This window comes from Aspergillus ambiguus (assembly GCF_047715705.1).
Source record: "Aspergillus ambiguus strain CBS 117.58 unplaced genomic scaffold BDV59scaffold_1, whole genome shotgun sequence".
In the NCBI taxonomy this organism is placed as follows: Eukaryota; Fungi; Ascomycota; class Eurotiomycetes; order Eurotiales; family Aspergillaceae; genus Aspergillus; species Aspergillus ambiguus.
Genome location: NW_027395514.1, coordinates 898,431 through 923,412, shown reverse-complemented (window position 1 = coordinate 923,412; position 24,982 = coordinate 898,431). Strand labels below are relative to the sequence as shown.

At 55.4% G+C, this 24,982-nt stretch overlaps 11 protein-coding genes across 11 annotated transcripts; 7 read left to right on the top strand and 4 right to left on the bottom strand.

Moving 5' to 3' along the window:
* The first annotated feature begins 167 nt into the window (after positions 1 to 167).
* On the top strand, positions 168 to 1,738 carry BDV59DRAFT_166826 (tRNA (carboxymethyluridine(34)-5-O)-methyltransferase). Its single transcript, XM_073687785.1, has 4 exons — positions 168 to 391; positions 444 to 568; positions 744 to 1,234; positions 1,324 to 1,738. Exons 1-3 carry the CDS (start codon positions 275 to 277, stop codon positions 1,216 to 1,218), a joined length of 717 nt encoding a protein of 238 aa, XP_073553185.1. The 5' UTR covers positions 168 to 274; the 3' UTR covers positions 1,219 to 1,234; positions 1,324 to 1,738.
* BDV59DRAFT_197330 (MYB DNA-binding domain protein) lies at positions 1,557 to 2,484 on the bottom strand (the record flags this gene model as incomplete). Its single annotated transcript, XM_073692896.1, has 2 exons — positions 1,557 to 1,953; positions 2,024 to 2,484. The coding sequence occupies 2 exons, from the start codon at positions 2,482 to 2,484 to the stop codon at positions 1,557 to 1,559; spliced, it is 858 nt and encodes a 285-aa protein (XP_073553184.1).
* A 4,516-nt stretch (positions 2,485 to 7,000) lies between these two features.
* On the top strand, positions 7,001 to 9,233 carry BDV59DRAFT_4087 (uncharacterized protein). The gene is made up of 2 exons (XM_073696338.1): positions 7,001 to 7,606; positions 7,663 to 9,233. The coding sequence occupies exons 1-2, from the start codon at positions 7,152 to 7,154 to the stop codon at positions 9,188 to 9,190; spliced, it is 1,983 nt and encodes a 660-aa protein (XP_073553183.1). The 5' UTR covers positions 7,001 to 7,151; the 3' UTR covers positions 9,191 to 9,233.
* Positions 9,234 to 9,488: 255 nt separating this feature from the next.
* Positions 9,489 to 10,039, top strand: BDV59DRAFT_166812 (uncharacterized protein). The gene has a single exon (XM_073687784.1). The coding sequence runs from the start codon at positions 9,759 to 9,761 to the stop codon at positions 10,008 to 10,010; it is 252 nt and encodes an 83-aa protein (XP_073553182.1). The 5' UTR covers positions 9,489 to 9,758; the 3' UTR covers positions 10,011 to 10,039.
* An 84-nt stretch (positions 10,040 to 10,123) lies between these two features.
* On the top strand, positions 10,124 to 11,010 carry BDV59DRAFT_4057 (uncharacterized protein). Its single transcript, XM_073696331.1, has one exon. The coding sequence runs from the start codon at positions 10,299 to 10,301 to the stop codon at positions 10,905 to 10,907; it is 609 nt and encodes a 202-aa protein (XP_073553181.1). The 5' UTR covers positions 10,124 to 10,298; the 3' UTR covers positions 10,908 to 11,010.
* Positions 11,011 to 11,113: 103 nt separating this feature from the next.
* rpn8 (proteasome regulatory particle lid subunit RPN8) lies at positions 11,114 to 12,252 on the bottom strand (the record flags this gene model as incomplete). The annotated part of the gene is made up of 2 exons (XM_073692895.1): positions 11,114 to 11,997; positions 12,069 to 12,252. The coding sequence occupies 2 exons, from the start codon at positions 12,250 to 12,252 to the stop codon at positions 11,114 to 11,116; spliced, it is 1,068 nt and encodes a 355-aa protein (XP_073553180.1).
* A 479-nt stretch (positions 12,253 to 12,731) lies between these two features.
* adk1 (adenylate kinase ADK1) lies at positions 12,732 to 13,985 on the top strand. The gene is made up of 4 exons (XM_073687783.1): positions 12,732 to 13,005; positions 13,088 to 13,140; positions 13,203 to 13,357; positions 13,426 to 13,985. Exons 1-4 carry the CDS (start codon positions 12,849 to 12,851, stop codon positions 13,832 to 13,834), a joined length of 774 nt encoding a protein of 257 aa, XP_073553179.1. The 5' UTR covers positions 12,732 to 12,848; the 3' UTR covers positions 13,835 to 13,985.
* BDV59DRAFT_166807 (Gfo/Idh/MocA family protein) lies at positions 13,986 to 15,482 on the bottom strand. Its single transcript, XM_073687782.1, has 4 exons — positions 15,356 to 15,482; positions 15,265 to 15,285; positions 14,683 to 15,213; positions 13,986 to 14,616 (listed from the first exon to the last, which is right to left on the bottom strand). Exons 1-4 carry the CDS (start codon positions 15,387 to 15,389, stop codon positions 14,042 to 14,044), a joined length of 1,161 nt encoding a protein of 386 aa, XP_073553178.1. The 5' UTR covers positions 15,390 to 15,482; the 3' UTR covers positions 13,986 to 14,041.
* Positions 15,483 to 15,677: 195 nt separating this feature from the next.
* BDV59DRAFT_166797 (putative mRNA cleavage factor complex component Pcf11) lies at positions 15,678 to 18,739 on the bottom strand. The gene is made up of 6 exons (XM_073687781.1): positions 17,901 to 18,739; positions 17,358 to 17,810; positions 16,581 to 17,302; positions 16,332 to 16,527; positions 15,894 to 16,271; positions 15,678 to 15,839 (listed from the first exon to the last, which is right to left on the bottom strand). Exons 1-6 carry the CDS (start codon positions 18,066 to 18,068, stop codon positions 15,789 to 15,791), a joined length of 1,968 nt encoding a protein of 655 aa, XP_073553177.1. The 5' UTR covers positions 18,069 to 18,739; the 3' UTR covers positions 15,678 to 15,788.
* Position 18,740: 1 nt separating this feature from the next.
* On the top strand, positions 18,741 to 19,820 carry BDV59DRAFT_166788 (uncharacterized protein). The gene is made up of 4 exons (XM_073687780.1): positions 18,741 to 19,075; positions 19,148 to 19,172; positions 19,227 to 19,236; positions 19,286 to 19,820. Exons 1-4 carry the CDS (start codon positions 18,947 to 18,949, stop codon positions 19,392 to 19,394), a joined length of 273 nt encoding a protein of 90 aa, XP_073553176.1. The 5' UTR covers positions 18,741 to 18,946; the 3' UTR covers positions 19,395 to 19,820.
* A 199-nt stretch (positions 19,821 to 20,019) lies between these two features.
* On the top strand, positions 20,020 to 23,026 carry BDV59DRAFT_166783 (putative microtubule binding protein HOOK3). Its single transcript, XM_073687779.1, has 7 exons — positions 20,020 to 21,599; positions 21,648 to 21,708; positions 21,759 to 21,835; positions 21,892 to 22,004; positions 22,055 to 22,449; positions 22,518 to 22,610; positions 22,658 to 23,026. Exons 1-7 carry the CDS (start codon positions 20,218 to 20,220, stop codon positions 22,844 to 22,846), a joined length of 2,310 nt encoding a protein of 769 aa, XP_073553175.1. The 5' UTR covers positions 20,020 to 20,217; the 3' UTR covers positions 22,847 to 23,026.
* The last annotated feature ends 1,956 nt before the right edge of the window (positions 23,027 to 24,982 follow it).

Sequence of the window (24,982 nt, the reverse complement as noted above, 5' to 3'; positions counted from 1 at the left end):
TCACCAGCACAGACAGATTGACCGTAGAGCGATGCGAGAGTGTTGGAGATGGCAGATGAGGCTAAAGTTGATCTTGATAGAGGCACGTGGGTTGGCTTAGTCATAACCTTGACGGGCGACTAGTCCCGAAAGAGCTGGGCGAAAGAAAGTTCGACATCAACGTGACCCAAACCACCTGCTAACCCAACCACTCGCCAAGTAACTCAACCCTACGCTCAATATCTCCCTTTCTTCTCTCTTCAGCCCTCTAGGGACCACTCGATCCTGGAGCGCAATGGCATCTCTATCCGACTCTCCCTCAACTCAGGCCAACGATGACGCCTATGAGGAGAAGAATGTGCACGAAGTATATCAACACATTGCAACCCATTTCTCTTCTACTCGGTATAAGGTACCGCTTCTTTAGCCCCAGCTTTTTGTGCAACGTGTTGACCCATTGCTAGCCATGGCCAGTTGTGGAGCAATTCCTCCAGGGTCTGTCTCCAGGCGCCGTGGGGTTGGATGTGGGCTGCGGGAATGGCAAATACCTGACTGTAAACAAGGACGTCTTCATTGTCGCCTCAGACCGGTACGTGGTTCCTTTTACTCCTGGCTACCAGTGGATTCGTGATCGTATCTTTCATTTCTTTCTTAATTTGAGTGTATTTACATTCCTGCATTGCCGCACTGCACCGTCTCTTGACATCATAACTGCACGGAAAGGTCCGTATCCTATATCCAGTGGTAACTAACACATGCGGCAGATCGGAAAACCTTGCCCGCATTGCGGCCAAACACCAACCCCACTCGACCATTTTGGCAGATATTCTGCACCTGCCCCATCCGGATTCATTCTTCGACTTTGCCATTTCAATCGCGGTCATCCACCATCTGTCGACCCCGGACAGACGGGTGAAGGCCATCCGCGAGATTCTGCGCACGCTGAAGCCGTCCACCGACGATGCTCCCGGCGGACGCGCACTTCTGTACGTCTGGGCACTCGAGCAGAAGAACAGTCGCCGGGGCTGGGACAAAGGGGACCAGAAAGACATCATGGTCCCGTGGGTGCTCAAGAACCGGTCTGCGCCCGACCAGGACGGGGCAGAGCCAAAGGTGTTCCACCGGTACTACCATCTCTTTGAGGAGTCGGAGTTGGAGCGGGATATCAACACGGCGGGCGGCCGCGTCCTCGAATCCGGGTATGACAAGGACAACTGGTGGGCCATCGCGACGCGGTGAGCCCCAGGATGGATTCGTACGTTGCCACGGAAGCTCCGAGATCCAGCCTCGGAGTCTCCCATCTTTATTCCGCCTCCATTTTTTTTAACCTGTTTTCCAATGAAGATAAGCTTGAGACGCCCAGCCCCTGGACTGGCGAGTCATCTTCTCCACGCCCAACGAAGAAAGAAAGAGCCCGAGGGCATGCGTTTGCATCAAAACATCTATGAGACTTCCTCCCGATGAACGAAGGTATACCTCCAAACCAGCGCTATGCAAAATCGTAACAACGCAAAAACCAGAGCGTGGACGTCGTTTTTTCTTTTGATTCCCTTCCCTGGATGGGAGTCCGGGATCTCCTAGGGAAGGGTGCGAGGGGGGATGCCCAGATTCGGGGGCAGGGGCGGCGCCCCATGGGGACCGGACAGACCCATGCGGTATGGATCCCGGGGCGGGGGGAACGGCGGCGGCGGCGCGTACGCGGGGACTCCGGCCGTTAGTTCCTCGACGGAGGGGAGTTGCGGAGGGGGCGGGATGGCGCGGGAGGCGGAGCCCTTCCGCGGGCGAGCGAGGGAGGTGCTGGCGCGGCGTGCGCGGGTCGCGGGCGGATCGATGGCCGTGCTGGAAAGCGAGAAGGGCACGACGCCGGCTCGACGGGCCATCTCCTGCTCGCCGAGCTGCCAATGCATGGCCTCGGCGGCTCGCCACGGGATGGCCATCTCCTCCGCGACCTTGGACCACATTTCGGCCTTGAACCTGGATGATGTGTTAGGGGGGGCCGACGGCGGGACGTTGTTTCGGGGCAAATGCATTGCACGCAACGTACCGTTCGTACAACCGGGCTAGCTTGTTCTTCTTGTCCTCGTCCCACTCGCTCCGGCGCTCCAGGTAGTTCTGGTAGTGCAGGCGACAGCTGATGGCACTCCGGCCCGGTAGCCGCTTGCTGATGTCCTCCCACTTCATGCCACTGCCTCGCAACTCGATGATCAGGGCGTCCTCCTCAGGCGACCACTTGGACTGCTTCTTCGCGGGCGATTCGGCGGTGTGGGCGGGCTGCAGGCGCTTGGCGGGGACGGAGGTGACGGGCGCCGCCGCCGCCGCCGGCGGGGGCCCGGCGGGCATGGCGGGCGGCAGGGGAGGGCCGGCGACATGGGGGGCGAGACGCGGTGGTGGTGGATAGGTAGACGTGGTGGTCACCGGGGCGGCCTCCTCATCTTGGGGCTTCAACAGCAGTGAGATATCCACTTTGGCGGGAGGTAGGAGAGCCTGGTTTTGTAACGCAATCATATGCGCGATTCGCAACGGATTGCCTTTCGATTTGGGGTAGGGATGATGGAGGGGGGGGTGTTGGGATGTGGCGAGAGAGAAGACCCGATGGGGGGGGTTAGCGGGTGTTCTCTGAGGGAGAGGTGAGTTGGGTGGCGTCTGATGAAGCTTGCGGGTTCCAATGGGGATAGACGGATCGATCCCGGGATGATAGAATGAATGAAGGAAAGGGAGTGAGGGAGGGAGAAGGAGAGCGAGAGAGCTGGACAGTGAAGCTAATCGAGGCAATGAAGGTGGACGAAGGATAAGGTTTGATACTGGGTCCAGAGAGGCCGTAGCAGGGATCAGGACGTTAGGACTAGTCGAGTAGTAGAGGAACTAACAAGAGGAAAAGGTCTGGGGGGGAGGAGGAGAAGAAAAAGAAAGCCGGTACAGGAAAAGGAGGAAGATGAAACGGCTTGCGATGCATAAAACAGAGATCATCGGCCGTGACAGCTGATGGCGAGGGAGCAAATGAGCTCCTTAGTATCAAGGAAAAACGAAGAAATAATTATTTTTGTTAGTCTATCGACCGTTGCGTTAGCGGTTCGGGTGGGTTCCAACCGTCTGTTAATTTTCCGATTCATCGACATGTTTGGTAGTTTTTATTTTATTATTCTTAGTGTGGTTATTGGGGATGAGGCGTACGACAACGGTTGATCCACTCGCGAAGCAGTTGGCGGTCAGCCACTAAGTAGGTGTCCCTCCCTACACAGTACGCAGGAGAGGACCTAGGTACTTACGCCCATCCTGACAATCATACCATCCTGCGTCCTGCGTACACAACCGGGAACCCCGGTATAAGAGCACGGTCGAGACGAATCAGATGGATCCAAGGACTGGAAGATCCCGACAGCCAGAAGAACATGGTTCCTCCCTGTGGGGAAGTATCCTGAACCGGGATATGCCTGATGCATGGCAAGCCTTGATCCTGACGTTCAGTTCTGTCGATACAATTCTTATCCTGCTTCGTGGAGTCAAGAACAATCAACAGTCACCTTGGTCAACTTTCCCCTCCCATTGTACTCCCTACACCTCTGTGTTCTTCAATTCTCCTCAATCTACCGCTACCTACGATCTCTCAACGGCGAGCAGTCCCAGTGCCCGATCCGGGAAAGTATCGGCCTGCGTAATGTCGCTAGGCACACGCTAACAGGGATCCGGGGTCTTTTCTAGCAACCGTTCGCTTCACCGTTCTGCATCTCATGCCTAATTACCTTATCCGACTCCTCTGGGACAGCCAGACGGTGTCCACTCAGCCCCCCATCCGGGGCTAATCACCACGCTGGCTGGCCCCCTTCTCTTGCAAAAATCGGTTAGTCGGTGACGAGCGGGATCCGGTTCAGGGAAGAAAAGGTCGAGGTGATGCATCCACACACTTAAATTCGCCCTCAGGACCCTCTCAACCGCGTTTTGCCGTGGTTGAGACTGGACACGGTGGATCAGCTGCCGGGTTCCCGAATCCTAAGTGGGTTGGGAACTCCTGAATAATCCTGACGGCGTCGTTTGCCTCTTGCTGGTGTCTGACTCGTTCATGCTTGTTCACGAGGGATGGAGTTGACAGTATGAATAATTCTACACCATCCCTCCCTCGTAGATACTCCGGAGGACATACAAGGTCTCCATCCTTGGTATATCGGAAGTTCACTCCCCATCTTCCCTCCCTCTACCGACAAGAAATCGCCACACAAGTCATGATTCACCACATGTCCGTCGTGTCACCCATCGACTCTCGCCGACACCCGTGGAACTCGGTGATCTGCCCTGGGTGAGCCTGATCATTTCGGTTGGGATGGATAGCTTCGGCCTAGGACAGAGCGGAGACGACGGGCAGGAGCCCAAAATTTTCTATAAATATGTCTATGGGGACGGTTGCTGGGTAGATCGCAGGTCTCGACAACGGGGGGAACGAAATTGGCGGCCGTTGATCGTTCGGCCTGGAACCACCGTGCAGTCGGACCTCGCTCGATCCAGACTCAGGGGTCCGCTTTTCTTCCCGTCAGCCAATTCGCTCTTCTCTCAACCAGGACCTCCAGACAGACCTCCTCTCCCATCGCGACTCTTCTGTACAAGTTGATGTATGATATACTCCGAAAGCTGCAAGATGAAAGGGACCCGGTGGGGCCAACGGTGGCTGTCCTCCCCGCCAATCACACCAGCGTCTGCCCTGGCACTGACAGCCCAAGTGGATCCAGGAGGTCTTGGTTTCTTTCCCTTTTCCGGTCTTGCTGTTGTTGGTGGTAGTGGTGGTGGTGGTGATGGTGGTTGTTTGTTGACCTTTTCTGCCCTAACCTGACCAGTATGCTCAATCCACTTGTCGACGGAGTCTCCGACGCTCCACGAACATCACTCGCCCGAAACGAGCCCAGTTCGCAACAATGTCATTATGATTCGTTTCATTCCTGCGAACCCTCTCGCGAGCGAGAGCCCTCGCCGGAGTCTTCACCCACGTCGGAAGGCGAAGTGCAGACCGACCGGCTGAGTTGTCACATGGAAGGGACGAGCCTTCGACCTGTCTGTCTGTCTGTCCTGTCTGACCCGTTCGTGAGCCCCCTCGTGTTCTCGCCGTATGTAGATGCGGTAAGCAAGCGGTCGCTGGGACCACTTCCCTTCCTTGCACGGCAGTAGACATCTGGTTCTGGCTCCTCTTCTTCGCTCCCGACGTGTTCCCGGAGTCAGTCGGGATGAGAAGATACAGACGGTCCTCGACACAGCGTGGTGTGAGCGGAAGCATTGCAGTTGATCGGAGTTTCAAACGGGCCAGCGACGGTGGGGCGGGAGAGACCAGGATACCCGTTGCTTTCGTGATCTCGACGCCATGATCGTCGCTGAGAGAGAGAAAAAAAAAATCCGACGACCCATGAGAAAAAAGATGATTGGAGGTTTTGTTCCGTGGAGGCTGTTCTTCATACTGGACTATGCCGTATGTTGAATAGATGACATTCCAATATCCAGTAGTATCCGTCTACGTACGCAGTATAGTGGTTCATAGATTATTCTCTGTTTGAAAAAGAAATAAATAAATAAATAAAATAAAATAGAATGGATCTACTATGAGAGAGAGAGAAAAAGAAAAAAAAAATCTGAAACGTTCGTGGCAAGCTGAGAAGATTAAACGGTCAACTGCCCAAGTGGAGTCAACACCGCGGCCTAGATTGAGTCGTTTAATTACGCTTCGTTTTGGATGAATCAATTCCATCGTAATCCTAATAAAATATTCCTCCCCTCGAAGAATGGCACTGTCATCTCCGTAATTTAGACCCATGGTTCTACCTGGAATTTCCGGTGGTCCTTGCGTCTCCTCTGGTTCCTCCCTCGGCAAACCATGCTTTCATTTCCTGTGAGACAGACGCTTAGGGCTCCGTGGATCGAACGATCGCCCAACAAGCACCCCCCTTCAGAACAGGTCATCTCTCCCAGAAGATAGATCCCGCTAGCCGCTGCGATCCATCCTGGTCGTTTGGCCCAACCGACCAGCTCGTCACCCGTTCATCGGAGGGCAGCGACTCAATGCCAGCTCGGACACGTCCCCCAACCGGTCCTTCAAGCGGAAATCACGTACGCCCGTACGCCGACGCCGTACGCACGACCTCTTCTACTGCGTACGTATCTCTCAGGGTCGGATCCTCCGACCCACCCGCGGACCAGTTGAAACAAGACGGCGAGCTGTGGGGAACAACAAAGCCCAGGCGAAATTAAATCGCAGTGATTTTAGTATCAGCCATATTGCGATTATCCCCAGCGCGGGACGGAACCAGAGATGGAGGAATCAATGCGAGAACCGGTTCATCACCCTCTCCAGGGTCTAGACTGTCCCAGCTGGCGTCTTGGTGACGGCATCTTTAATCTACTCCCTAATGAGGGGGAGGCGCATTCCCGGTTTCACGTTCCCATACCAGCCGTGGATAGATTATCTCATAATCTATCCTGGAGATTGCCTGGTAGTTGCCTGCGCGAGACCCCAAAGGTCATCTGAAGAATGCCCTCGCACGGATACACCCTAATGTGCCGTTGGGAGTTTGGTACCCTATGACTGGCACCAGCCCCGCTGTAATTTGCGTGAAACCTCCCGCGTTGGACCGGCAAGTCCAAGGGTCTGCGTGGCAAGGTCTGGAATCTGCTCCAGGGCTAGAACTTGAGGTGGTCGTCATTGCTGGTGGGATGATTCTGTGCAGGTCGATGGGCATTGTGCACTGCATAAAACATTGTGTTGATGTGGTGACTAAGCTATATGCACAACACCATGCCTCTGAAGTATACGCCTGGATAAAGGATGTTGTATACAAAGACCAACAACAATCACATCCAAGACTGGACTCAAACAAACCGGCTCTTGACCGGCCATAATTTCTTTATGTCAGACCCCTCTTCGACAAAGAGCCAGGCCTCCCCCACAGTGACCCAGTTAACAGCGTCCTTTCACACGGCAATCTCCTTTGGAAAGCCTTTGAGATCCAACGATGAGACTATCAACAATGATCCTAACAATGGAAGACCGTGTCAAAGCCCAACGGCGGGTGTTTTCAAGAGGCTTCTTCAAACGACCTCTCCAGAGGCATAAAAGCCGTCGACGGTCCCTTGAGTGAACGACAACAGCATCAAGTGCATCGCAAACATCTGGTGTCTAAGAACTGGCAAGAAACCACAAGATGGTCCAGGTAAGTGCACCATCCTATAGATACGTCATGCGCCGTCAACATCTAACATCTCATCAGACCGTCCCCTTCTATACCGGCTGGAAGCAGGTCTTCCAGACCTTCCAAGAGTCCATCGGAATCTTCAACCCACTCCACCTGTGCTATCGCAACGCCGTCTTCCAGCTCCTGCTCCACACTCCCCTCCTGCTGAACTTCTTGGAATTCACCCGCTTGTCTGGCCATGTGTGTGTTCCACCGGATCTCTGCACCTTCTGTAATTTGAAGGCCTTCGCCAACGCTTACTGGACAGGATCCCGCGATCGCTCGCAATTCACCGCTGCCCTGGATGCCCTGTGGGAGAAGCTGCTGACCAGCTTCTGGGCCAGCATGGTCGACGATTTAGAAGAGCAACAGGATGCGCGGGAGTTTTTGGAACGCACTCTCGCCCAGTTCCACAACGAAGCATCGTAAGTTCCCCCCTTGGCTATCATATGCAGTGGACATGAACTAACACGCAAACCAGGAACATCGACGTCAGCCAATACTTTCGCATCGCAACGAACAAGCACTTCCACTGCTGGGAGTGTCGTCACATCGGCAAAGCCGACGTACCGGATCAGCAATATTTTCTCGTAGCGGACATCCAGGCCAACCGACAAGTGCCCCATTGTGAGGAAGGACATATGGTCCTCGTGGATGCTCCAGCCGACCCCCAGGCGGCAGCAAAACGGTGCGTGGTCGACGAAGCCATCACCCCCGGATCGGACACCACTGCGGTGGATAGGAAATGCGCAAAGTGCAATGTTAACACTAAGCAGACCATCATCGACAAGATCGTGCAGCTTCCGGAGCTCCTCCTCGTCCAGGTAAACCGATTCTCGCCAATCGACCAGACCAAGGCCCATACCCCGGTGGCCATCGAGGACCGTCTCCAGGTGTCTGAGTGTCTCCTTGACGAGTCGACCGAGGACCAGGGACGGGCCTACGAGCTCTACGGCGTCCTCTTCCACCATGGCGACCAGGCAGTCGAGGGCCACTACACCGCCGCCGTCCGGACCCCCTCCGGACGCTGGGCCTTACTCGACGACGACCGCCCCGTCGTATTCTGTGATTCCCTAGAGGACCTTAAGGACGCAAAGGCCATCAAGAACGACAACGACGTCTTCGCGAAGGAGGCCTACATCCTCGCCTACCAGCGACTCCCGCTACCCACCGAGTCTGAAGCCGCATCGAACCCGGCACTTGCGGGTTCTCACCGCACCTGGGCGTCCAAATCGGTCAGCCACCTGCCGCCACCCCCAGACGAACCCTCCACGGACAGCGATGGGGATACGATTGTCCTCGATGCGCCGTCTTCCGACGACGGCGGCGGCGGCGGGTCAGATACCATCTCTCTCGACTACGAGACGCTTCCCGCCGCGGGCGGCGTGCACCTGCGCGAGACCATCGCCTTCGACGGCCGCGACGTCGACTGGGTCGTCCAGCAACAGCTGTTGCTCCCGCCCGAAGCGGGCGCGCTGATCAACCTGCCCCCGCGCGCTAAGGTACAGCGCGCAAAGGTCAAGATCACCCTGACGTCGCTAGATAACGGGGAAATCCTCGAGGGCGAAGCCGCCGTGTCACTGCGGCCGCAGCGCAACGAGGAGACCCCGCGCGTCGGGGTTGCCGTGAAACGCACGCCACTTAAGCAGCGTCTGCGCTCGGGAAATAAACCCAAGCCGGCCGCGAAACCGGCCCGCACCATGAACACTAAGGCCAAGCCCGCGGCGAAGCCCAAGTCGGTCCCCAAGGCCTCCAAGGCGGCGGCAGCGGCTAAGCCCCGAGGCATCGCAAAGGCCACCAGGCCCCGAAATGCGAAGCCCGCGGGGAGGGCCCGGAAGGCGTCCGCTCCGGAGCCGGAGAGCTCTGCGTCTGCGCCTGCGTCTGCGTCTGCGTCTGCGTCTGCGTCTCAATCGCCGTGTCCGGAAGCTGATCATTGGGTGCGGCGGTCGAAGCGGTGGCATAAACATCACCCTAGCTATGCTGAGAGCAGTCATGAGGGAGCGGACTAGATGCAGGCATTTGATATTGGTTGTCTATTTCTGTTCATATCGGGATACTTCATTGGGATAGGCGTTTGGGTGTGGGCGCTAGACATTAGGCATGATAGATGACATTGTTGCTGTGCTGGTTACACTTACTTCTGAGAATATATTGGGTTGAGGGAGGCAAGTGATGCTTACGTTTTGTATAACTGTTACCCATCATCGTTATCATCAGTGATACTGCTGTTTGTTATTCATCTATCTGACTGATAAACTATCCATTCCACCAAGTAGGTTCTTACTATGAACGAAGTCGGGCAGATAATGAAGGGCTACGGAGTAGGAACATATGTGGTTTCTGTGTTGGAAGCCAGTATTGGTAATTGGATTCTGTCCATATATACCTATACTGTATACTTTGAACCATAGCGTATGGTGACCTAGGATCCAGCAAGGTAGCTTGATTGCCCTAGATGATCTCATACCATTTCGTGGGCAAGGATTGAGGTGTTCCAAGATACGTGTTTTTTAAGACAAACATACAAAGCAAAAAGTAATTGTCTCAGAGTTGACATCGAAACCCGGCCTGCTTGGCATGGTATTCCTCCTATTTAAGAACGCTGGTCCAGAGCATCCTGCGCAATTTGCTCGGAGGCCAATCGCCATTTCTTACCTCATCGTGAGTTGCGTCTCTGGAAATGGACTTGGAGGCGGCCTCAGCATTCAGGATGAGAACCTTCGCCGCAAAGCCGTCCAGAGCTCTGCTTCGTATCTTCTCTGGGCCGACATAGAGGAATGGATTGATGAGATGGAGAGGGGTGAGTATGAGAGTTTGGAGTTTCATTAGCATATGCTGTTAAGGACAATTGGGGTGAGTGGCCTGATTGATATATACTCGATGGTGGGAGGTGCATATTTTATAGTGGATATCCGGCTGAACAAGCCAGACCTTCAGCGTGAAATCTAATGCATTTTTGCCCCCCTTCCATTCTCGTTCATATTAGCTTCTATAATATATCTATACACACCCCTACCCAGTCCGCGACCAAGATCACAGTGTGCCCTGATAACCCCATTAACTCGGTCCGCCCCATGGACCGGACCAACTCAACTCCATAACCAACCACCACGCACCATGCAACGCGCACCCCCCAAGCTGCCCTCCCCCGTGCAATTCATCGAGAACATCCTCTCGCAACTCGCCTCCTGCACAGACACGCCCCTCAGCCAAACCAAACCATGGATGCTCACCCTCCATTGCCTCTTCCCCAATGAGCTCCTCCTCGCGCTGGACATCCTCGACCGGCGTCTCGTGAAACGCCTCCGACGCGACAGCAGCCCCGGCGCCGACGAGCTCTTCTTCGTCATCTCCGCGTCCGCGCCGCCGTCCCTGGCGCTGTCTACAGCCCCAGCGACAAAAGGCTACGAGGTCCGTCTGCACGCGTGGAACTGCACCTGTCCGACTTTTGCGCTGGCCGCGTTTCGCGACCCGCCGCCTGGCGACGACCCCGACCCCGAGCCAGCGCCCGTGGCCGTGTCAGTCGCCCCCGCGTACCGGTTCGGCGGGTCGTTGACCCGGGGTTCGACGGCGGTGCCCCCACCGGTGTGTAAGCATCTCCTGGCGTGTTTGCTTGCCGTGCGGTGTCCCGGGGTGGTGGGGGGTGCGGATTCGGACGATCCTTGTGCGGTGGTGAAGGTGAGTCCGGAGGAGATGGCTGGGTTATGTGCTGGATGGGGGGGATGATCGGGATGGAGGCAAGAATCGACGGGAGGGTTGGATGATGGCCTCGCGGGTCAAGGGCTTTGTTCAAACTACCAAGCTACGCATGACGATGGCCGATGGCGCGGACTGCACCGCCGGACTGCACCGTGTACATGATATGATGACTTATGACTTATGAACTGGATCAAATCATATCACATTGAACGGATGGGCACGATCTATTTAAATTATTGCCCGCCCTTCTTGGACTTTTCCTTAGACGCATCCTGCTCCTTCTGCTCGCCGTTCACGGCGGCGTCGGCCTTCTTGGCGGCCTCCTTCTCGGACTTGGCCGCGTTGGCCTCCTGCTCCCGTTTCAGCTCGGTCTCCTCCTGCTGCTGGCGGTTCTGGATCTTGTTCTCGATCAGGTCGTGGAAGGCGGTGATGGCGCGGATCAGGCTGCTGATGTAGATGGCCATCAATTGGTCGTTGGTCTTGATGCTCATGGCGCGGGCGAGCTCGCTCTTCTCGGACTGCGGCTCGGAGCCGCTGAGCCGCGGGGTGACAGGCGGGGTGGAGAGGTTGGGGAGGAGGTTGAAGACGTCCTGGAGGTTGCCCAGGATGGCGTGGTTGACGGGGAGTTCGCGGTCGAGGACTTTCTGGAGGTACTGGCCGATGTCGCGCAGCCGCAGATGCAGGCCCTGCAGCGACTGCAGCTGCGAGGTTATCCGGGTGGAGAGGGTGCCGACGGCGACGTCGCGGATGTCACGGAGGAGATGCTCGACGCCGATTTCCTCGGCCTCCTCGGCTTCGATGATGGATGGCGTGTGGACGAAAGTCTTGGATGTGGTGGTGCCGTCGTCTTTGATTTCGTCGACGGCGAAGTAGGCATCCGTCGGGACGCCGACCTCCTTGGGCTGCACGTCGACAATCACCAGCAGCGGGTTGGGGGTGTATCGCTTGAAGAGCTCGTTGATCTCCAGATCGGAGGCGCGCAGTTTGGGGCCCGAGTGGTACCATCCGATTAGCTTCTCACGGGCGTTGATCTTCTTGAACATGTCCCTCATCGACTCGACGAAGTTGTGATCTAGGAACCACACCGACGGATCTTTCTCGTCTTCCTCGAAGGGGACTGGAGCAGGCGATGTTAGCATTGGAGACGGAGGCCCCAACCGGTTGGGAGAGGTCCACGGTCCATCTTACCTGCGAAGCTGTTTGATACCCTGACGGTGTTCCCCGAGTTCTCACCGAGCAGGACACCCACTACACGCTTCCGAGTGCCCTTGGCCGAGCGGCCATAGTGATCTGCCACCGAGAGGAGGACGAGAGGAGCGACTGTAACGGTTCGTTGGACCAGGGACAGGGTGTCCGCCGTTGTAGCAGGCATGGCGGCGGGAGGGAGTGATTGAGGGGAGGGGAGGAACCTAGGTGAGGGAATCACAGAGGAAGAAGAGATGCAGAGGGATGGGAGATGAAGAGAGACAGAGAGAGCGAGAGAGATGATGACATGAGGTGAAGCTGCCCGTTTGGGTGTTGGAGCTCTGCTGGAGCCACACCTTCACCGCCTTCGCCACACCAGCCACAAGAGGCCTGAGGCAGCCACAGAACACGTGTCCGATACCGGTACCTCTTAGTCAGGACTACGGCTGAATAGGGAGGTTGTTTAAGAATGTAGAGATCAACCATTCTCCGGAAGAATGATAGAATCCGTATAGCAGAAGTGCACCGTATAGAAGATGTATTCCACGCCTGCGCACAGTTCAAGATATACGCAGTACGGCGGCAGACCCTGATTGGCTCGACGAACCTCGGAGACGCGGGTGCGCTGCTCCGCTCCGGCGCTCTCTTTTCTTCCCCAACCCTTCCCTTTCCATTTCCCCGTCGTCTCTCATCCTCTTCTCCTCTCCCTCCCTCCCTGCCTCCCTCCTCCTTCTCTTTCTCCCTCCATTCCTCCCCCTCCTCCCTCTCCACTCATCCATCGCAATGGCCCCCATCACTGACGAGACCGTCGCCGGCCTCAAGGCCACCATCGGAAAGCTGGAGGCTCGCATTGAGGACTTGGAAGGCCGCCTCGGCGAGTCCAAGCCCAAGTCCGTCGCTGAGCAAATGCGCATCATCCTGATGGGTCCCCCTGGTGCTGGTATGTCCAGTTGATCTTTTTCCCCCGCCGGTTCCCCGGTGAATCCTACCTAAGTCGCATCGGAGATCTGACCGAGAATCAGGCAAGGGTACCCAGGCCCCCCGGATCAAGGACAAGTACTGCGTCTGCCACTTGGTAAGAAACACCCTCTCCCAAGATAGCCCTGGAATACACTCTAATCCCACCAATTCCTGCAGGCCACCGGAGACATGCTGCGGTCTCAGGTCGCTAAGAAGACGGAGCTCGGAAAGGAGGCCAAGAAGATCATGGACCAGGGCGGTCTGGTCAGTGACGAGATCATGGTCAACATGATCAAGAGCGAGCTGGAGAACAATGCCGAGTGCAAGAACGGGTGCGTTGGATGCCCTGCGAGATCTATAACAGACACCAGTGCGTACTAACAAACGGCACGGGGATCAGATTCATCCTGGACGGCTTCCCTCGCACCGTCGCCCAGGCTGAGCGTCTCGACGACATGTTGGCCGTCCGCCAGCAGAAGCTCCAGCACGCCATCGAGCTGCAGATCGACGACGCCCTCCTGGTCGCCCGGATCACCGGCCGTCTGGTCCACCCGGCCTCCGGCCGCTCCTACCACAAGATCTTCAACCCGCCCAAGGACGAGATGAAGGACGACATCACCGGCGAGCCGCTCATCCAGCGCTCCGACGACAACGCCGACACCCTCAAGAAGCGTCTTGGCACCTACCACGCCCAGACCGCCCCCGTGTGCGACTACTACAAGAAGACCGGCATCTGGCGGGGCATTGACGCCAGCCAGGAGCCCGGCCAGGTGTGGAAGAGCCTGCTCGGCGTGTTCCAGAAGAACTAGACGCCTGGCCGCTGGTGAAGCCAGCGGGGGAAGCTGAAACCCGGCTTCCAGATGTCGCCGGCGGGTCGACCTTGATTTGGGGACTCGGGCCGGATTCGGGCGTTCTGTATAGTAGGTAATCTGGATCTAAAATCAATCACGGTAGACGATTACGCTTTATTTTTCTGTCGTAGCCTTTCCGCACCCAGCGGAACCTGAGCAAGCTATCTACAGCGCCGTAGGGTAAACCGTCGACTCGATCTTGTCCGGATAGGTCAACCCGCCCTGCCGTCTCGCCTCGTCCATCACCTCCATAATGACGATACTCTCCTCCCAAGGCATGGAGTCACTCTCGAGCTTCCCGTCGCGGAGACACCGCGCGACCTCGTCGGCCTCGTAGAACATGCCCTTCCCGCCGCCGGGGAACGGACACTCGACCTCGCGGATCTCGCCGTGGCCCTTCTTGGGGATGACGCGGTAGCGCTCGGGGCGGAAGGCCGGCCCGTCGACCTGGATCTCGCCGGTGGTGCCCTGGATGCGGATGGCGGGACGGGCGGCGTTGGTCTCGTCCGGGTCGGTGGCGACGCGGATATGCGTCATGGCGACGGCCTGCGACTGGCCCGGGTGCGGGAGATTGGACGGGGTGGTGGTGGGGAAGCTGAGGAGGATGGAGGTGGCCTCGTCGGCGCCGGTGAGGTGGTAGAGAGTCATGTGGGCGGAGACGGCGGAGGGCGGTTTGCGCTGCTCGCGGGGGAGGGTGTGGTAGAGGGTCTGGAAGACCCAGGTGAGGGAGTAGATGCCCACTGCGGGGGGATATTAGTTCAGTCGTAAACAGGGGGATCATGGTCATGGATGGAGGGACAGCTCACAATCCAGCAGACAGCCGCCGGCCAGATCCTTGTTCACCATGCGATGGGCGGTCCCCCACTTCTCCTCGACGTTATCGCCGAAGCTGTTGTCGGCGACGACGCGGAGCACCTCGCCGATGGCGCCGGCCTTGATCAGGTCGCGGATCTGGATGCTCAGCGGGAAGTAGCGGGTCCAGACGGCCTCCATGAGGAAGAGGTTCTTGTTCCGGGCGGTCTCGCAGAGAATCTTGGTCTGGGCCGCGTTCACGGTGAAGGCCTTCTCGCAGAGGACGGGCTTGCCGGCGTCGAAGGCCAGCATGACATTCTGGAAGTGGTGCGAGTGCGGCGTCGCGACGTACACGACGTCGACATTGGCGTCGGCCACAAGCTCCTCATAGCTGCCGTATGCGGCGCAGGCGCCAGGAACGCCCGTGTCCGCGATGAACTTCTCCGCGCGGGACTTGCTGGAGGACGAGGCGACGGCCACGACGGTGTGCGAGACGTCGGTGGTGCCGCGGACGTGAGGGTCCCGGAGGAGGTCTCTCACGAAGACTGGGCGTGATTAGTGGGAGGACCGTTGGGAAGATGAAGCGGAAGACTTACTTTCGGCGATCCAGCCGGTGGCTAGGAGGTGGTATCAGAGTGTTAGCTTGTTGGTTCTGGGGAGATCAGTACGGTGTTGCGGGGGTCTCACCCATGATGCCCCACCGGACATTGTAGGGAGCCATGTTGGATGGTGTATACGACGAGGAGATAGAGTAGATAGAGGAGAAGAGAGAAGAGAAGAAGAAAAGAGATGGATGGTGAAAGAGGAGACGAGGGGATTTATAGGTGGATAAATTAATAATGGATATACTCCAGTGTTGTAGCGGGGGAATTATGTCATCTACTGTTACATCCATCTATACCTATAGTTACTATAGGCACTTCACACTCCATCTTTCTCTATATCTGCCGGTCTATCTATATTGTCTACATATATTCTACAGCCAGAAGCATTCAGGTGAACAGTGATACACTATATACGCACTTCAGCTATCGACAAACGCCTGGGACTCATCCCAATGCAAACAAGCCACCGGCTAAATGCATGCATCCGCTTAAACAAAACAACCGTGAGCAGCCCACTACATCGGCTCCATCTTCACTCGAACGTGCTGGCCGGGAGAATCCGTTCCCTGCATAACCAGTCAGTCAATGCTGAAGAAAAGACATCAAAAACAAACACTCACCTCCGCCTTGCGTTTCCCCAAGACCGAGTCGGGTGTGCCTGTACGGCCAGACGGAGTGCCACGTTGGCCCGGCGTCGGCCCATTCGGTCCGTCCTTGGTGACTTCGGCATAGCAGCTGGCGTGATACACCCGGTTTCCAACCTTGACGGCATCTTGCCAGATCCAATCCTGCACTTCCTCGGACCAGGTCGACTCAAACTGTTCCTGGCAGATCGGACACGGGGTATTGCGCAGCGTGGCGTCGTTGGGCGTATGGATCCATTGCTTGGGGAGTCCCTTCTTAGCGGAGCCGCCGACGCCGCCGCCGGCTGTCTCGTTGGAGGTCTCCTGATCGACCAGTCCCTCTTCATCGCCCGCTTCCCGGGACTTGATCCAGTCCTGTTCGAGTATAAGTCATAGGAGATCCAACGGAAAAGAACATATCAGTGCAGTACGTACCCGTTCGTCGACATACCAGCTGCGGTTCTGTGCCCGCTTAGCAGCATCCGCCATTCGCGTGTTGGTGCGGAAATGCCAGTCCAGATGGCGCGCCTTCATTTCTTTGCCCTCCTCCGTTGCGAAGAACCGACGCCCACATGTTCCGCATCGGTTTGATCGTGCGTCGTAAAGACTCGCTATGAGGGCGACCCGTGGACTGTCCGGAGGGTTAGCAGTCAGACAACAAGCCAAGGGATCGGCGTCACTTACATCTTCATCGATGCCGTATTCATCTGAACGGTCATCTGCGCATCCGCATTATATGTCTGAGGAGCCGCTACCGGAGGCGTATACCGCACTTGACCAGGGACAACCAGCGGAAAGACAGAGGCAAGATTCGGCGGCGGCGGCGCAGCAGCAGCGCCAGGAACGGGAGGGGCTGACGCGGGAGGAAGAAGACCGCGCGCCCGGAGCGCAGCGATCAGGGGGTTATCAGGTGCGGAGGGGGCCGCTGGTTGCGGAGTGGAGCTGCTCACAGGCAATGGGGGGACCAGGTTGGCCGCTTGAGGTGGTGGGGTGGGTTGTTGACGAGCGGCGGTGGATTTGATCAGTTCGGCCAGAGTCCCAGGGTTGAGGAGCTGCTGCAAGGGCTGGGACATCGCCTGCGGGGTGGGGGTCGTCATGGACTGGGTCGGCATGGCTGGGAGGGTCGGGGGCAGAGCTTGTGACGGTGGCATCGTCGATTTAGGAGCAAGAGCGGAAACCTGGTCGCGGACCAGCCGGAGTTGCTCCTGGGTTAGCTCTTGACGTTGCAGGATCCCCTGGAGGTCGAGGAGGGCCTTGAGGCGCTGTTGGATGGACGGGTCCAGAGGGCTGTTGGCAAAATCGCTCCGCGCATTCGAGATGAGCGCGTCGATGTCGCGGTTCAAAGCAGACAGGTCCACTTCTGCCGACTGCGGAAGCTGGGGGGTTGGCGTGGATCGTGGATCGACCTAGGTTGTCTGTCAATGTGTCTGGCTTGACGTCGGGGCTGATCTCGAAGCTTACCGATTGGGCACCGTGACTGGGACCAGGCCTTTGATATGGCAAAGGCGGTGTGGGAGTCGCCTGTGGAGGATAACGCGCCATGTTCTGGGGTGGCGTCGGGCTGTTGGTCCAGCCTGGCGGCGTGCCAATACGCCCCCGGCCGAGTATCTCCTGCTGGCTCCGGGCCTGCTGCTGCTGGAGGGCGGCGGTTCTGGCCTTGATCAGGGCACTCTCGATGCTGCGAGTGATATCGGGGGAGAACACCGGCCTCGTATCCAAGGAACCGGGCACCGGCTCCTTCCAGGTTTTCAGCATTTCATCGAGTTTCCGGCGCGTCTGCGAGTCCACGAGGGTATATGCATTCATGAAGGTCTGATACATGTTCTGACCGAGGAACCGCGTGTAGGGGGTCCCTACGTTCTTGACAATGGAGTCGACTACATACAGAGCAGGCAACTTTTGCGGCGGCGGTGTCTACAAGACAGATTAGAAGGCGTTCATCCAACATGACTACAGCACAAGAGAAGTTCATATGCAACAGAACAAGGAGAGTCGATCACCTACTGTTCGAATGTGATTCTCCAACACGCGACAGATGGCCATGGCATGTTCGGTATTTTCCTTGGCTATGACGGTCAAATTGCTGATCTGAAACCTGTCGTTGGTGGTTAGATCCTCCAAGGAGTTCTTGTAGTCCTCGGCGACTTCATCGGAGGCGAGTCCGGACGACATGATGTTGGTATACAGGTTAGGGTGATGGAGGAGACAAGGGGGCAATGGGGAGATTCTTTTCTTCTTTTCTTGACTTTTTTCTTTTTTCTTTTTTTTTTTGGGCCGGGATTCTGTTTCTTTCTTTTCTTTCCCGCTTCTTCTGCTTTGTCCTGCTCTTTTGTTCTTGGTCAAATCTTCTCTCCCGTTCAATATTAACAATAGTTCTTATTCTCCTGTCCCGGTCCAACCAGACTGGTCTCCTGAAGAGCAAGAGATGGAAAGAAATGTCGGAACTTGTAAATGCTTGCTAGCTATCTTGTCAGATTGGAGACAACAAGAAGAGGACGACGCCCGCCACAACCACACAGCCGAATCCGTGATCCTCCTCCACAGTCCCAGTATGCACGCAAATCTACCTCAACCCGATAGCCCACGGCGACTAACGCTTCCAGAGATACCGACTAGGGGAATTCTAAGGTACGAGAACGAGGTGACGAAGGAAGGGCCGTGGTAGGGGAGATGACGGGGAGACGGGGGAAGATGGGGGAGACAGGGGGTGACAGAAAAGAGAGGTGACCAGGTGAGGGTGAAATGAGAGGACGAAGAGGGAGGCGGGTATGGAGAGGTGAGAAAGCGCACAAAGGAAACAAAGCGAAGGAGGGATGGTTGAAGTTGAGATAGAGAAGTTGACGAGAGAAGAAGTTGACGAAAGAAGTTGAGTTGTGCAGCTCGTTGTGAAGAAAGCGTGACCTGCTGACTCAGCCCATGACGTTACGCCCGAAGCGGCAGTCGCCAGCTTAACGTCGCAGTGAGACCAGACGAACGTCTTTTATATAATCTACTCCTCCCTCCATCAACTCCCTCTTCCAAGAACCACGAATTAACAATACCAGTGCAAAATGAAGGTCTCTGCTGCTCTCCTCCTCGGCTTCGTGCCCGCTATCCTGGCCGAGGCTATCGTCGTCACCTACCCAAGTGGGACTCCCGATCAGGTCGTCGAAGACGCAAAGAACGCCATCACAAGTGCGGTGAGTGATGAGCCTTCCGGTGCATGCTTGCATGGGGCTACGGAGGTGACCGGACTAACCTGTTGTTTCTAGGGTGGCTGCATCACTCATACTTTCAGTAAGTTCTCTCCCCTCCAGAGACGGTTCCAAGGCTAACCGGCTTTCTCCACAGCGCTCCTGAAGTATATCATCCCATCTGGCATCTATGTGATCCTGTCTAACCGCTCGCAGGGGATTTTCCGCTCAGCAAGTCAACGAGGCTATGATCAACCAGATCTCAGTCGAAACGGCCGAATACAAACCCACCATCGAAAAGGATCAGGAATACACCACGCAATGAACAAGGACTGACACTGTCTCGTGAACTGCTATGCTCAGCAATGCGCTGTCATCTTTCGTGCTGGACTCGATCCTTTCTTTACGTCGCTGGAGCGACGACCTGCCCGTTTTGCTGGGCTCTGATATGATGGGTCCTTTGGCTTTGATCCACAGGCCCATCAATACGGGTCTTTCTTTCATGTATTAGCTTTAGTTGATTGGATGACGCTTACTGAAGCTGGTCTGCCGACCATGCATCGGACGAGACAAACCTTTGTCTGATGGTGCCTTTATAGCCCTACGAATTCATACAGGTACAGCTATCTACCATCTACTATTCAGATCGCATACTCCGTACTCCCTGTCCGTATGGTTCTGTTCAGCTTGGCAAACGGATGGGTGCATGCATGCATGCTGTTGTATCCATAGATCGATGCGTGTCACCGAGAAAGGAAAAAAAAAAATATATATATATATATATAAATAAAAAATAAAAGAACCAGATATAAAGTCAATAATCATTCCGACAATATTATTCTATCAAATCTCCTATCCAGAAACCCCTCCCCCAAATAACGCCGTGACGATCGCTGCTGTGGATTATTATTACTTCCGCGTGGATCCCGCTTGAAACTCCCGACGCCGCGCGACAACTCCTCCATCTACATCTCTCCCACCATCACCGTATTTGCGCTTCTTCCCCGGCCGCTGACGCCTTCACGCCTGGACGCAATCCTACATGCCAACCGCCAACCTTATCCTTCCCTCGACCGGACCCGTCGCCCTCCCCCTCGGCTCCTCCCCCTGAACATTCCGCGGGTGCAGCCGCCGCTGTCGCGCCCACCATGGCGTCCGAACACACCGTCACGCAGGCCCTCCTGGAATGGATCAACAGCTTCGACCTCGGAAAGACGATTCGCATAACGGACGAGCTCACCGATGGCACCATCATCTGGGAGATCCTCCAGGACATCGACCCGCAGTATTTCCTCGACGAGCTGCCGGACCGCAACACGCCCGATCACTGGCTGTCCAAACTGCAGAACCTCAAGCACATCCACAAACTGCTCGGCAATTACATCCGGCAGCAGCCGGACGGGTTCCCCGCCGGGCTGGACCCGTCGCCGGACCTCGAGGCCGTGGCGGAGAAGAACTCGGTCAAGGAGACCAACAAGCTCCTGAAACTACTCCTGATCGCCGCGATTCGGTCGCCCAACGCGCCCGCCTACGTCGAGACCCTCCAGACGCTGAGCACGCCCACCCAGGAAGCGCTGAAGAACATCTTCGAGGACGCCGAGCACGGCCAGCATGAGAGCCTCGACGGCGCCGCCGACGACGGCCGCGACGACCCCTCCAAACGGGACCACCCTGTCGACCTCGAGCTGCAGTTCGAGGAGCGCGTGGGCAAGGTGCTCGCGGAGAACGACCGGCTGACGCACGAGAAGAAGGAGCTGGAGAAGGCCCTGGAGGATCTGCACAACCGCCTCGCGCGGCTCCAGGAGAACAATGACACGCTGCAGAGCCGGCTCGCGTCCACCGAGGACCGCCTGGGGAACCTCAAGGCGGGCAAGGGCGACCTCAGCTTCAACACGAAGGCGCTGGAGTCCAAGTCCCGCCAGCAGGAGGACATCATCGCATCCCAGGAGGTGAGGCTGGCCGCCGTGCAGGATGAGAACGACAGCCTCCGGATGACCGTCGAGTCGCTGCGCGTCAAGAACGAGCGGTTCCAGCGCCTCCAGGATGACTACGACGTGCTGAAGACCGAGCGGGACCAGCTGGCCCGCAAGGCCAACGCCGCCGAGAAGTACCGCTCGAAGCTCCAGGCGAGCCAGGATTTTGAGAAAGAGAACCAGGCGCTCCGGAATCAGATCAAGGACCTCCAGCAGCAGCTAAAGGATGCGGACGCGCACCAGCGCTGGACTTCCGAGCGAGATGTCGAGCTGGAAGAATATCGACGCGTTCTGCCGCGCATCGAGCAGGAATGCAGCGAGATGCAGAGCCTTAAGAAACAGCTGGAATTCAACAACCACGCCCTGACTGAGCGTCTCAGCAGTGCTGAGGAACAGCGGGAGAGAGACGACGCGTTGATCAGTGAACTGCGCGAACGCATTCGGGAGCTGGAAGGCTCCCCTGGAAGCCCGTCTCTGACCCCGGGCAGCGAAACCCCCAAGATGCAGGGTAACTTGCAGAAGGATTTTGAGGCGATTGGTGTCAAAGAATCGCAATTGTCAGTCCTGCGCCTCCCGGCCATACATTCAAGTCTAATGTTTAACAGGAAAGCCGAAAACGAGGAACTCAAGAAGGAGGTCGAATCCGTCAAGGGCCCGTCCACTTCAGTATGGCTTTCCATGGCTGCGATACGACGACTTGCTAACCGAGTACGCAGGCTGGCTCTCAGCTGGAAACATTCTCCGATGTGTTTGTTGAAACGCTGCAGCGTGCACGGGAAAATTCCTCTCAAGGGTATGACGGCCGGACGGAGGCGCCTCCAGATGCCTTAAGAGCTAACCATCCTTCAGGGAGGAATATTGGAAGTTGTACGAGCAGTACACCTCGGTGCTCAAGAAGCTGGCCGAGGTACAGGATTCTCTGGATGGATCCAGAAGAGCTCTTGCCGATGCACAAGCAGCTGGTAAGTGACTTCCTATGAATGAGGGTATCAATTGGCTTATGCCACCACAGTTGAGCTCGCCAACAAGGAAAACGTGGATATGATCACCGAAATCAAGGAGAAAGACTCTGCCGAGCTCGCCAAGATGCGCGACGAGTGGGACGAGTCTCAGCAGAGAATCTACAACCTCCAGGCGGAGATCGATTCCAGCTTAGCCTTGGTCCGGGAGACCTGCGCGGAGCGCGACGAGCTTCGTGGAATGCTCGACAGCCGACAAGATACGATTGCTGAGAGCCGCGTCGAGGACCAGGAAACGATGGAAGAAATGAAGAAACTTCTGGCAGAGATTGCCGCGCAAGGCAGCGGCGATACTTCGGAGGCGTCTCAGAAATCCGGCGTTGAACTCACGAAGCAGGTTATGGAGCTGATCGAGAAGAACCTGGAACGACTCGCGCAGCGTGCTGAGGTGAGCTCATTCCTATGGCTTCTGCCTGCTCACCACCCCTTGGCAGTATAATGGCTAACGTCTTATAGTACATTCACAACCAGAATGAGCATATCAAATTCCTTCAGGAGCGACTGAAGCGGTTTGAAGAAGACACCGAGACTGTCAGCAAAGAGCGCGAGGTAAGTCCCCAACCTATAACAGAGATATCTCACCCTAACGAAACCAGGTGGAGCTTCAGAAAATCATCGACGCACAGACTCGAGAACTCGCCTTGATGAGCTCATCTTGGTACGAGCTTCAGAGTCGTCTGCAGAACAACAGCGTCACCATCTCCAGATATCGTCACGGATCTAGTCTTGCTGATGCCCAGAAAGGTTGGTTAGCGAGACAAAGAACTGTTGTTGCGGGTCGATAGAACCTACCGAGAGTCACCTGTTTTATTTTCAAATCCTGTTTGTTCGATTCGTTTATTATTCCCTGTACATGTGTACCTTCTAGACTGTTGGCACCGCTTCGCACTATATACATTGCAGCTCTTATTTAGGGCATCTATTACCCCGATAGATCATTACAGAGAATAATAGAAGTATCATTGTCTCCTGTGTACTCAGGCTCAACTCGTATTCACAATGAGGACATTAGGAGTTGGTGAAGTTGAAACATTTGACGAATTGCGGCAAGCCCGGATATACATATATAAATCGTCGGTATACCAATCCACACGTAATCCAGCACATACCCCCCTATTTCGTATCGTACTGCGAACATCGAATCAGGCAATTGAGTTTTAGGTCGACACAGATTACTGGGAAACACATAAGAACTGCAGAATCCAGAGGACTATTGGGATGAGTCTATATAAGAGCTGACGATTCTTACCTGCTTTAGTATGAACATATATAATTAGTTTATGATAATCAAATGTCAGTGTTAGAACTGAGTATCTGTTTCCTACTATATAGAACTCAAACAGTACCTAATCATTCCTGTCCGAGACTTCCTGGAATCATCTTGATACCATCATTCGTTAAGCTATATATTACCCCCCCACCATCGTTCCCCTCTTGCAGCTTAGTCACATTTATTAAAACGATCCGAAATAGCCCGTAGAAGAACCTTGTGGGATATCACACTATGAATTTAGATGTGAGTGACGGAAACAGCAGGTTTTCTTCGACGCTGAAGGAAGACTTACATATACTCCGGAAGAGAAACATTCTTCATCACTAGAGCAGGACATGTGCTAACCAACTACAGTCGCGAAGAGGGTAGCGGAGAATACGATGGTGGTATAAATCTTCATTGTGAGACTGGGATCCAAGCACTGGACAATTAGGATAGTGCTCGGGTTCCGCACATCAAAGAAGGAATACCCTGGCCGAACTAGTGGGGATTTGAGAGAGAGATTCTAGAGACTCGGAGAAGGCTGGGACGAAGTGAGATGTATCGATCTGGATGATTGGATAAGAGGTAGACGAGGTCCTATTTATGTTAAGAACTAGGCCACAGATTCTGGGGTTAAACGTAACTAGCATGTTCCCCTTCATTTTCTAAGCTAGTAAGCTTGGAGGGTCATACGCATTGAATACCATCCTTCATGTATCGCATGCGGATTCTATATGGTTCTGGCATCTGTGGGGTTATCATTGGATACAAGCCAATAATGCCACCTATAATGGAGAACCTAACCAATTATCTTACCAGTAATTTCTCCATACAGCAGTTAATACCAGTTAAAGTTCAATTTATCAGGACCGTATAGATTCACTCCATTACGGGATATTGCTTCATACTGCGTCTTATGTAGTACTCGCACAATGTTTGTAAATTCCACGTCAAGGAGCATAATTTGAGAGGCACCAATGATGCCACCCAGCCTGGGGATCTTCAATACTTAGGTAGACGCCTCAAAAGTTTCTGTGTAACTGTTGACACCACCTGCGCCTTTAAAAAAAGCCGAAAGCCTTCTGTCAATCCCTCAACACAGCGCAACAAATCCCGGAAAGAATTACACCAACTGTCTCATAAAGTGTCGGTCGTTGAAGTGAGGTGTTCCTTGGGTCGACATACTGAGGTGCACAGACCTGGTTACCGTCAACAAATTGTCTTTCATGTCTTGGTACCGACTGTCGATGAATTTGGACAGGGCGGCGAAGGCTACAGGCCCCTGCATCTATTGAGTCAACGTATACGGGCCCCCAGGGGTGCGTCGTGAAAAGCACCGTAAAAGGGCGTGGTTCGCTGTCATCGTTGATATCGGTTAAAGCAACACATACATTGTCACGACAATGTCAAGAAGAGTTTGTTTCTTGTTTTATATCCTAACGGGGAACATTCTGCCTATCGATTTTTATGGCTCATAGATAATACTATCCCTCCTTGGATGACATATTCTCTCCATCGAGCGTTTTGCCCATTTCTATGCTGTTCCACCTAGGCACCCAATGCCATTGGGGAGACATTGCCCCGGAGCATATATGTTTCCGCAACACTACCCCATTTTATAAAGCACTAGTGGTGGAAATAGCAGCTTCTACTTGACGGCAAAGAG

What these genes read in the sequence shown, in the direction of transcription:
- BDV59DRAFT_166826 (XM_073687785.1), top strand. Translation starts at nt 275, where the DNA reads ATGGCATCTCTATCCGACTCTCCCTCAACTCAGGCCAACGATGACGCC. An exon ending in TCTCTTCTACTCGGTATAAG is followed by an intron (nt 392 to 443) that starts GTACCGCTTCTT and finishes ACCCATTGCTAG; the next exon opens with CCATGGCCAGTTGTGGAGCA. An exon ending in TTCATTGTCGCCTCAGACCG is followed by an intron (nt 569 to 743) that starts GTACGTGGTTCC and finishes CACATGCGGCAG; the next exon opens with ATCGGAAAACCTTGCCCGCA.
- BDV59DRAFT_4087 (XM_073696338.1), top strand. Translation starts at nt 7,152, where the DNA reads ATGGTCCAGGTAAGTGCACCATCCTATAGATACGTCATGCGCCGTCAA. An exon ending in CAGTTCCACAACGAAGCATC is followed by an intron (nt 7,607 to 7,662) that starts GTAAGTTCCCCC and finishes CACGCAAACCAG; the next exon opens with GAACATCGACGTCAGCCAAT.
- BDV59DRAFT_166812 (XM_073687784.1), top strand. Translation starts at nt 9,759, where the DNA reads ATGGTATTCCTCCTATTTAAGAACGCTGGTCCAGAGCATCCTGCGCAA.
- BDV59DRAFT_4057 (XM_073696331.1), top strand. Translation starts at nt 10,299, where the DNA reads ATGCAACGCGCACCCCCCAAGCTGCCCTCCCCCGTGCAATTCATCGAG.
- adk1 (XM_073687783.1), top strand. Translation starts at nt 12,849, where the DNA reads ATGGCCCCCATCACTGACGAGACCGTCGCCGGCCTCAAGGCCACCATC. An exon ending in GATGGGTCCCCCTGGTGCTG is followed by an intron (nt 13,006 to 13,087) that starts GTATGTCCAGTT and finishes ACCGAGAATCAG; the next exon opens with GCAAGGGTACCCAGGCCCCC. An exon ending in AATGCCGAGTGCAAGAACGG is followed by an intron (nt 13,358 to 13,425) that starts GTGCGTTGGATG and finishes CACGGGGATCAG; the next exon opens with ATTCATCCTGGACGGCTTCC.
- BDV59DRAFT_166807 (XM_073687782.1), bottom strand. Translation starts at nt 15,389, where the DNA reads ATGGCTCCCTACAATGTCCGGTGGGGCATCATGG. An exon ending in CACCGGCTGGATCGCCGAAA is followed by an intron (nt 15,214 to 15,264) that starts GTAAGTCTTCCG and finishes AATCACGCCCAG; the next exon opens with TCTTCGTGAGAGACCTCCTC. An exon ending in CGGCGGCTGTCTGCTGGATT is followed by an intron (nt 14,617 to 14,682) that starts GTGAGCTGTCCC and finishes ATCCCCCCGCAG; the next exon opens with TGGGCATCTACTCCCTCACC.
- BDV59DRAFT_166797 (XM_073687781.1), bottom strand. Translation starts at nt 18,068, where the DNA reads ATGTCGTCCGGACTCGCCTCCGATGAAGTCGCCGAGGACTACAAGAAC. An exon ending in CCAGTCACGGTGCCCAATCG is followed by an intron (nt 17,303 to 17,357) that starts GTAAGCTTCGAG and finishes CAGACAACCTAG; the next exon opens with GTCGATCCACGATCCACGCC. An exon ending in TGGGGAAACGCAAGGCGGAG is followed by an intron (nt 15,840 to 15,893) that starts GTGAGTGTTTGT and finishes CTGGTTATGCAG; the next exon opens with GGAACGGATTCTCCCGGCCA.
- BDV59DRAFT_166788 (XM_073687780.1), top strand. Translation starts at nt 18,947, where the DNA reads ATGAAGGTCTCTGCTGCTCTCCTCCTCGGCTTCGTGCCCGCTATCCTG. An exon ending in AGAACGCCATCACAAGTGCG is followed by an intron (nt 19,076 to 19,147) that starts GTGAGTGATGAG and finishes TGTTGTTTCTAG; the next exon opens with GGTGGCTGCATCACTCATAC.
- BDV59DRAFT_166783 (XM_073687779.1), top strand. Translation starts at nt 20,218, where the DNA reads ATGGCGTCCGAACACACCGTCACGCAGGCCCTCCTGGAATGGATCAAC. An exon ending in TCAAGGGCCCGTCCACTTCA is followed by an intron (nt 21,709 to 21,758) that starts GTATGGCTTTCC and finishes CCGAGTACGCAG; the next exon opens with GCTGGCTCTCAGCTGGAAAC. An exon ending in CGGGAAAATTCCTCTCAAGG is followed by an intron (nt 21,836 to 21,891) that starts GTATGACGGCCG and finishes ACCATCCTTCAG; the next exon opens with GGAGGAATATTGGAAGTTGT.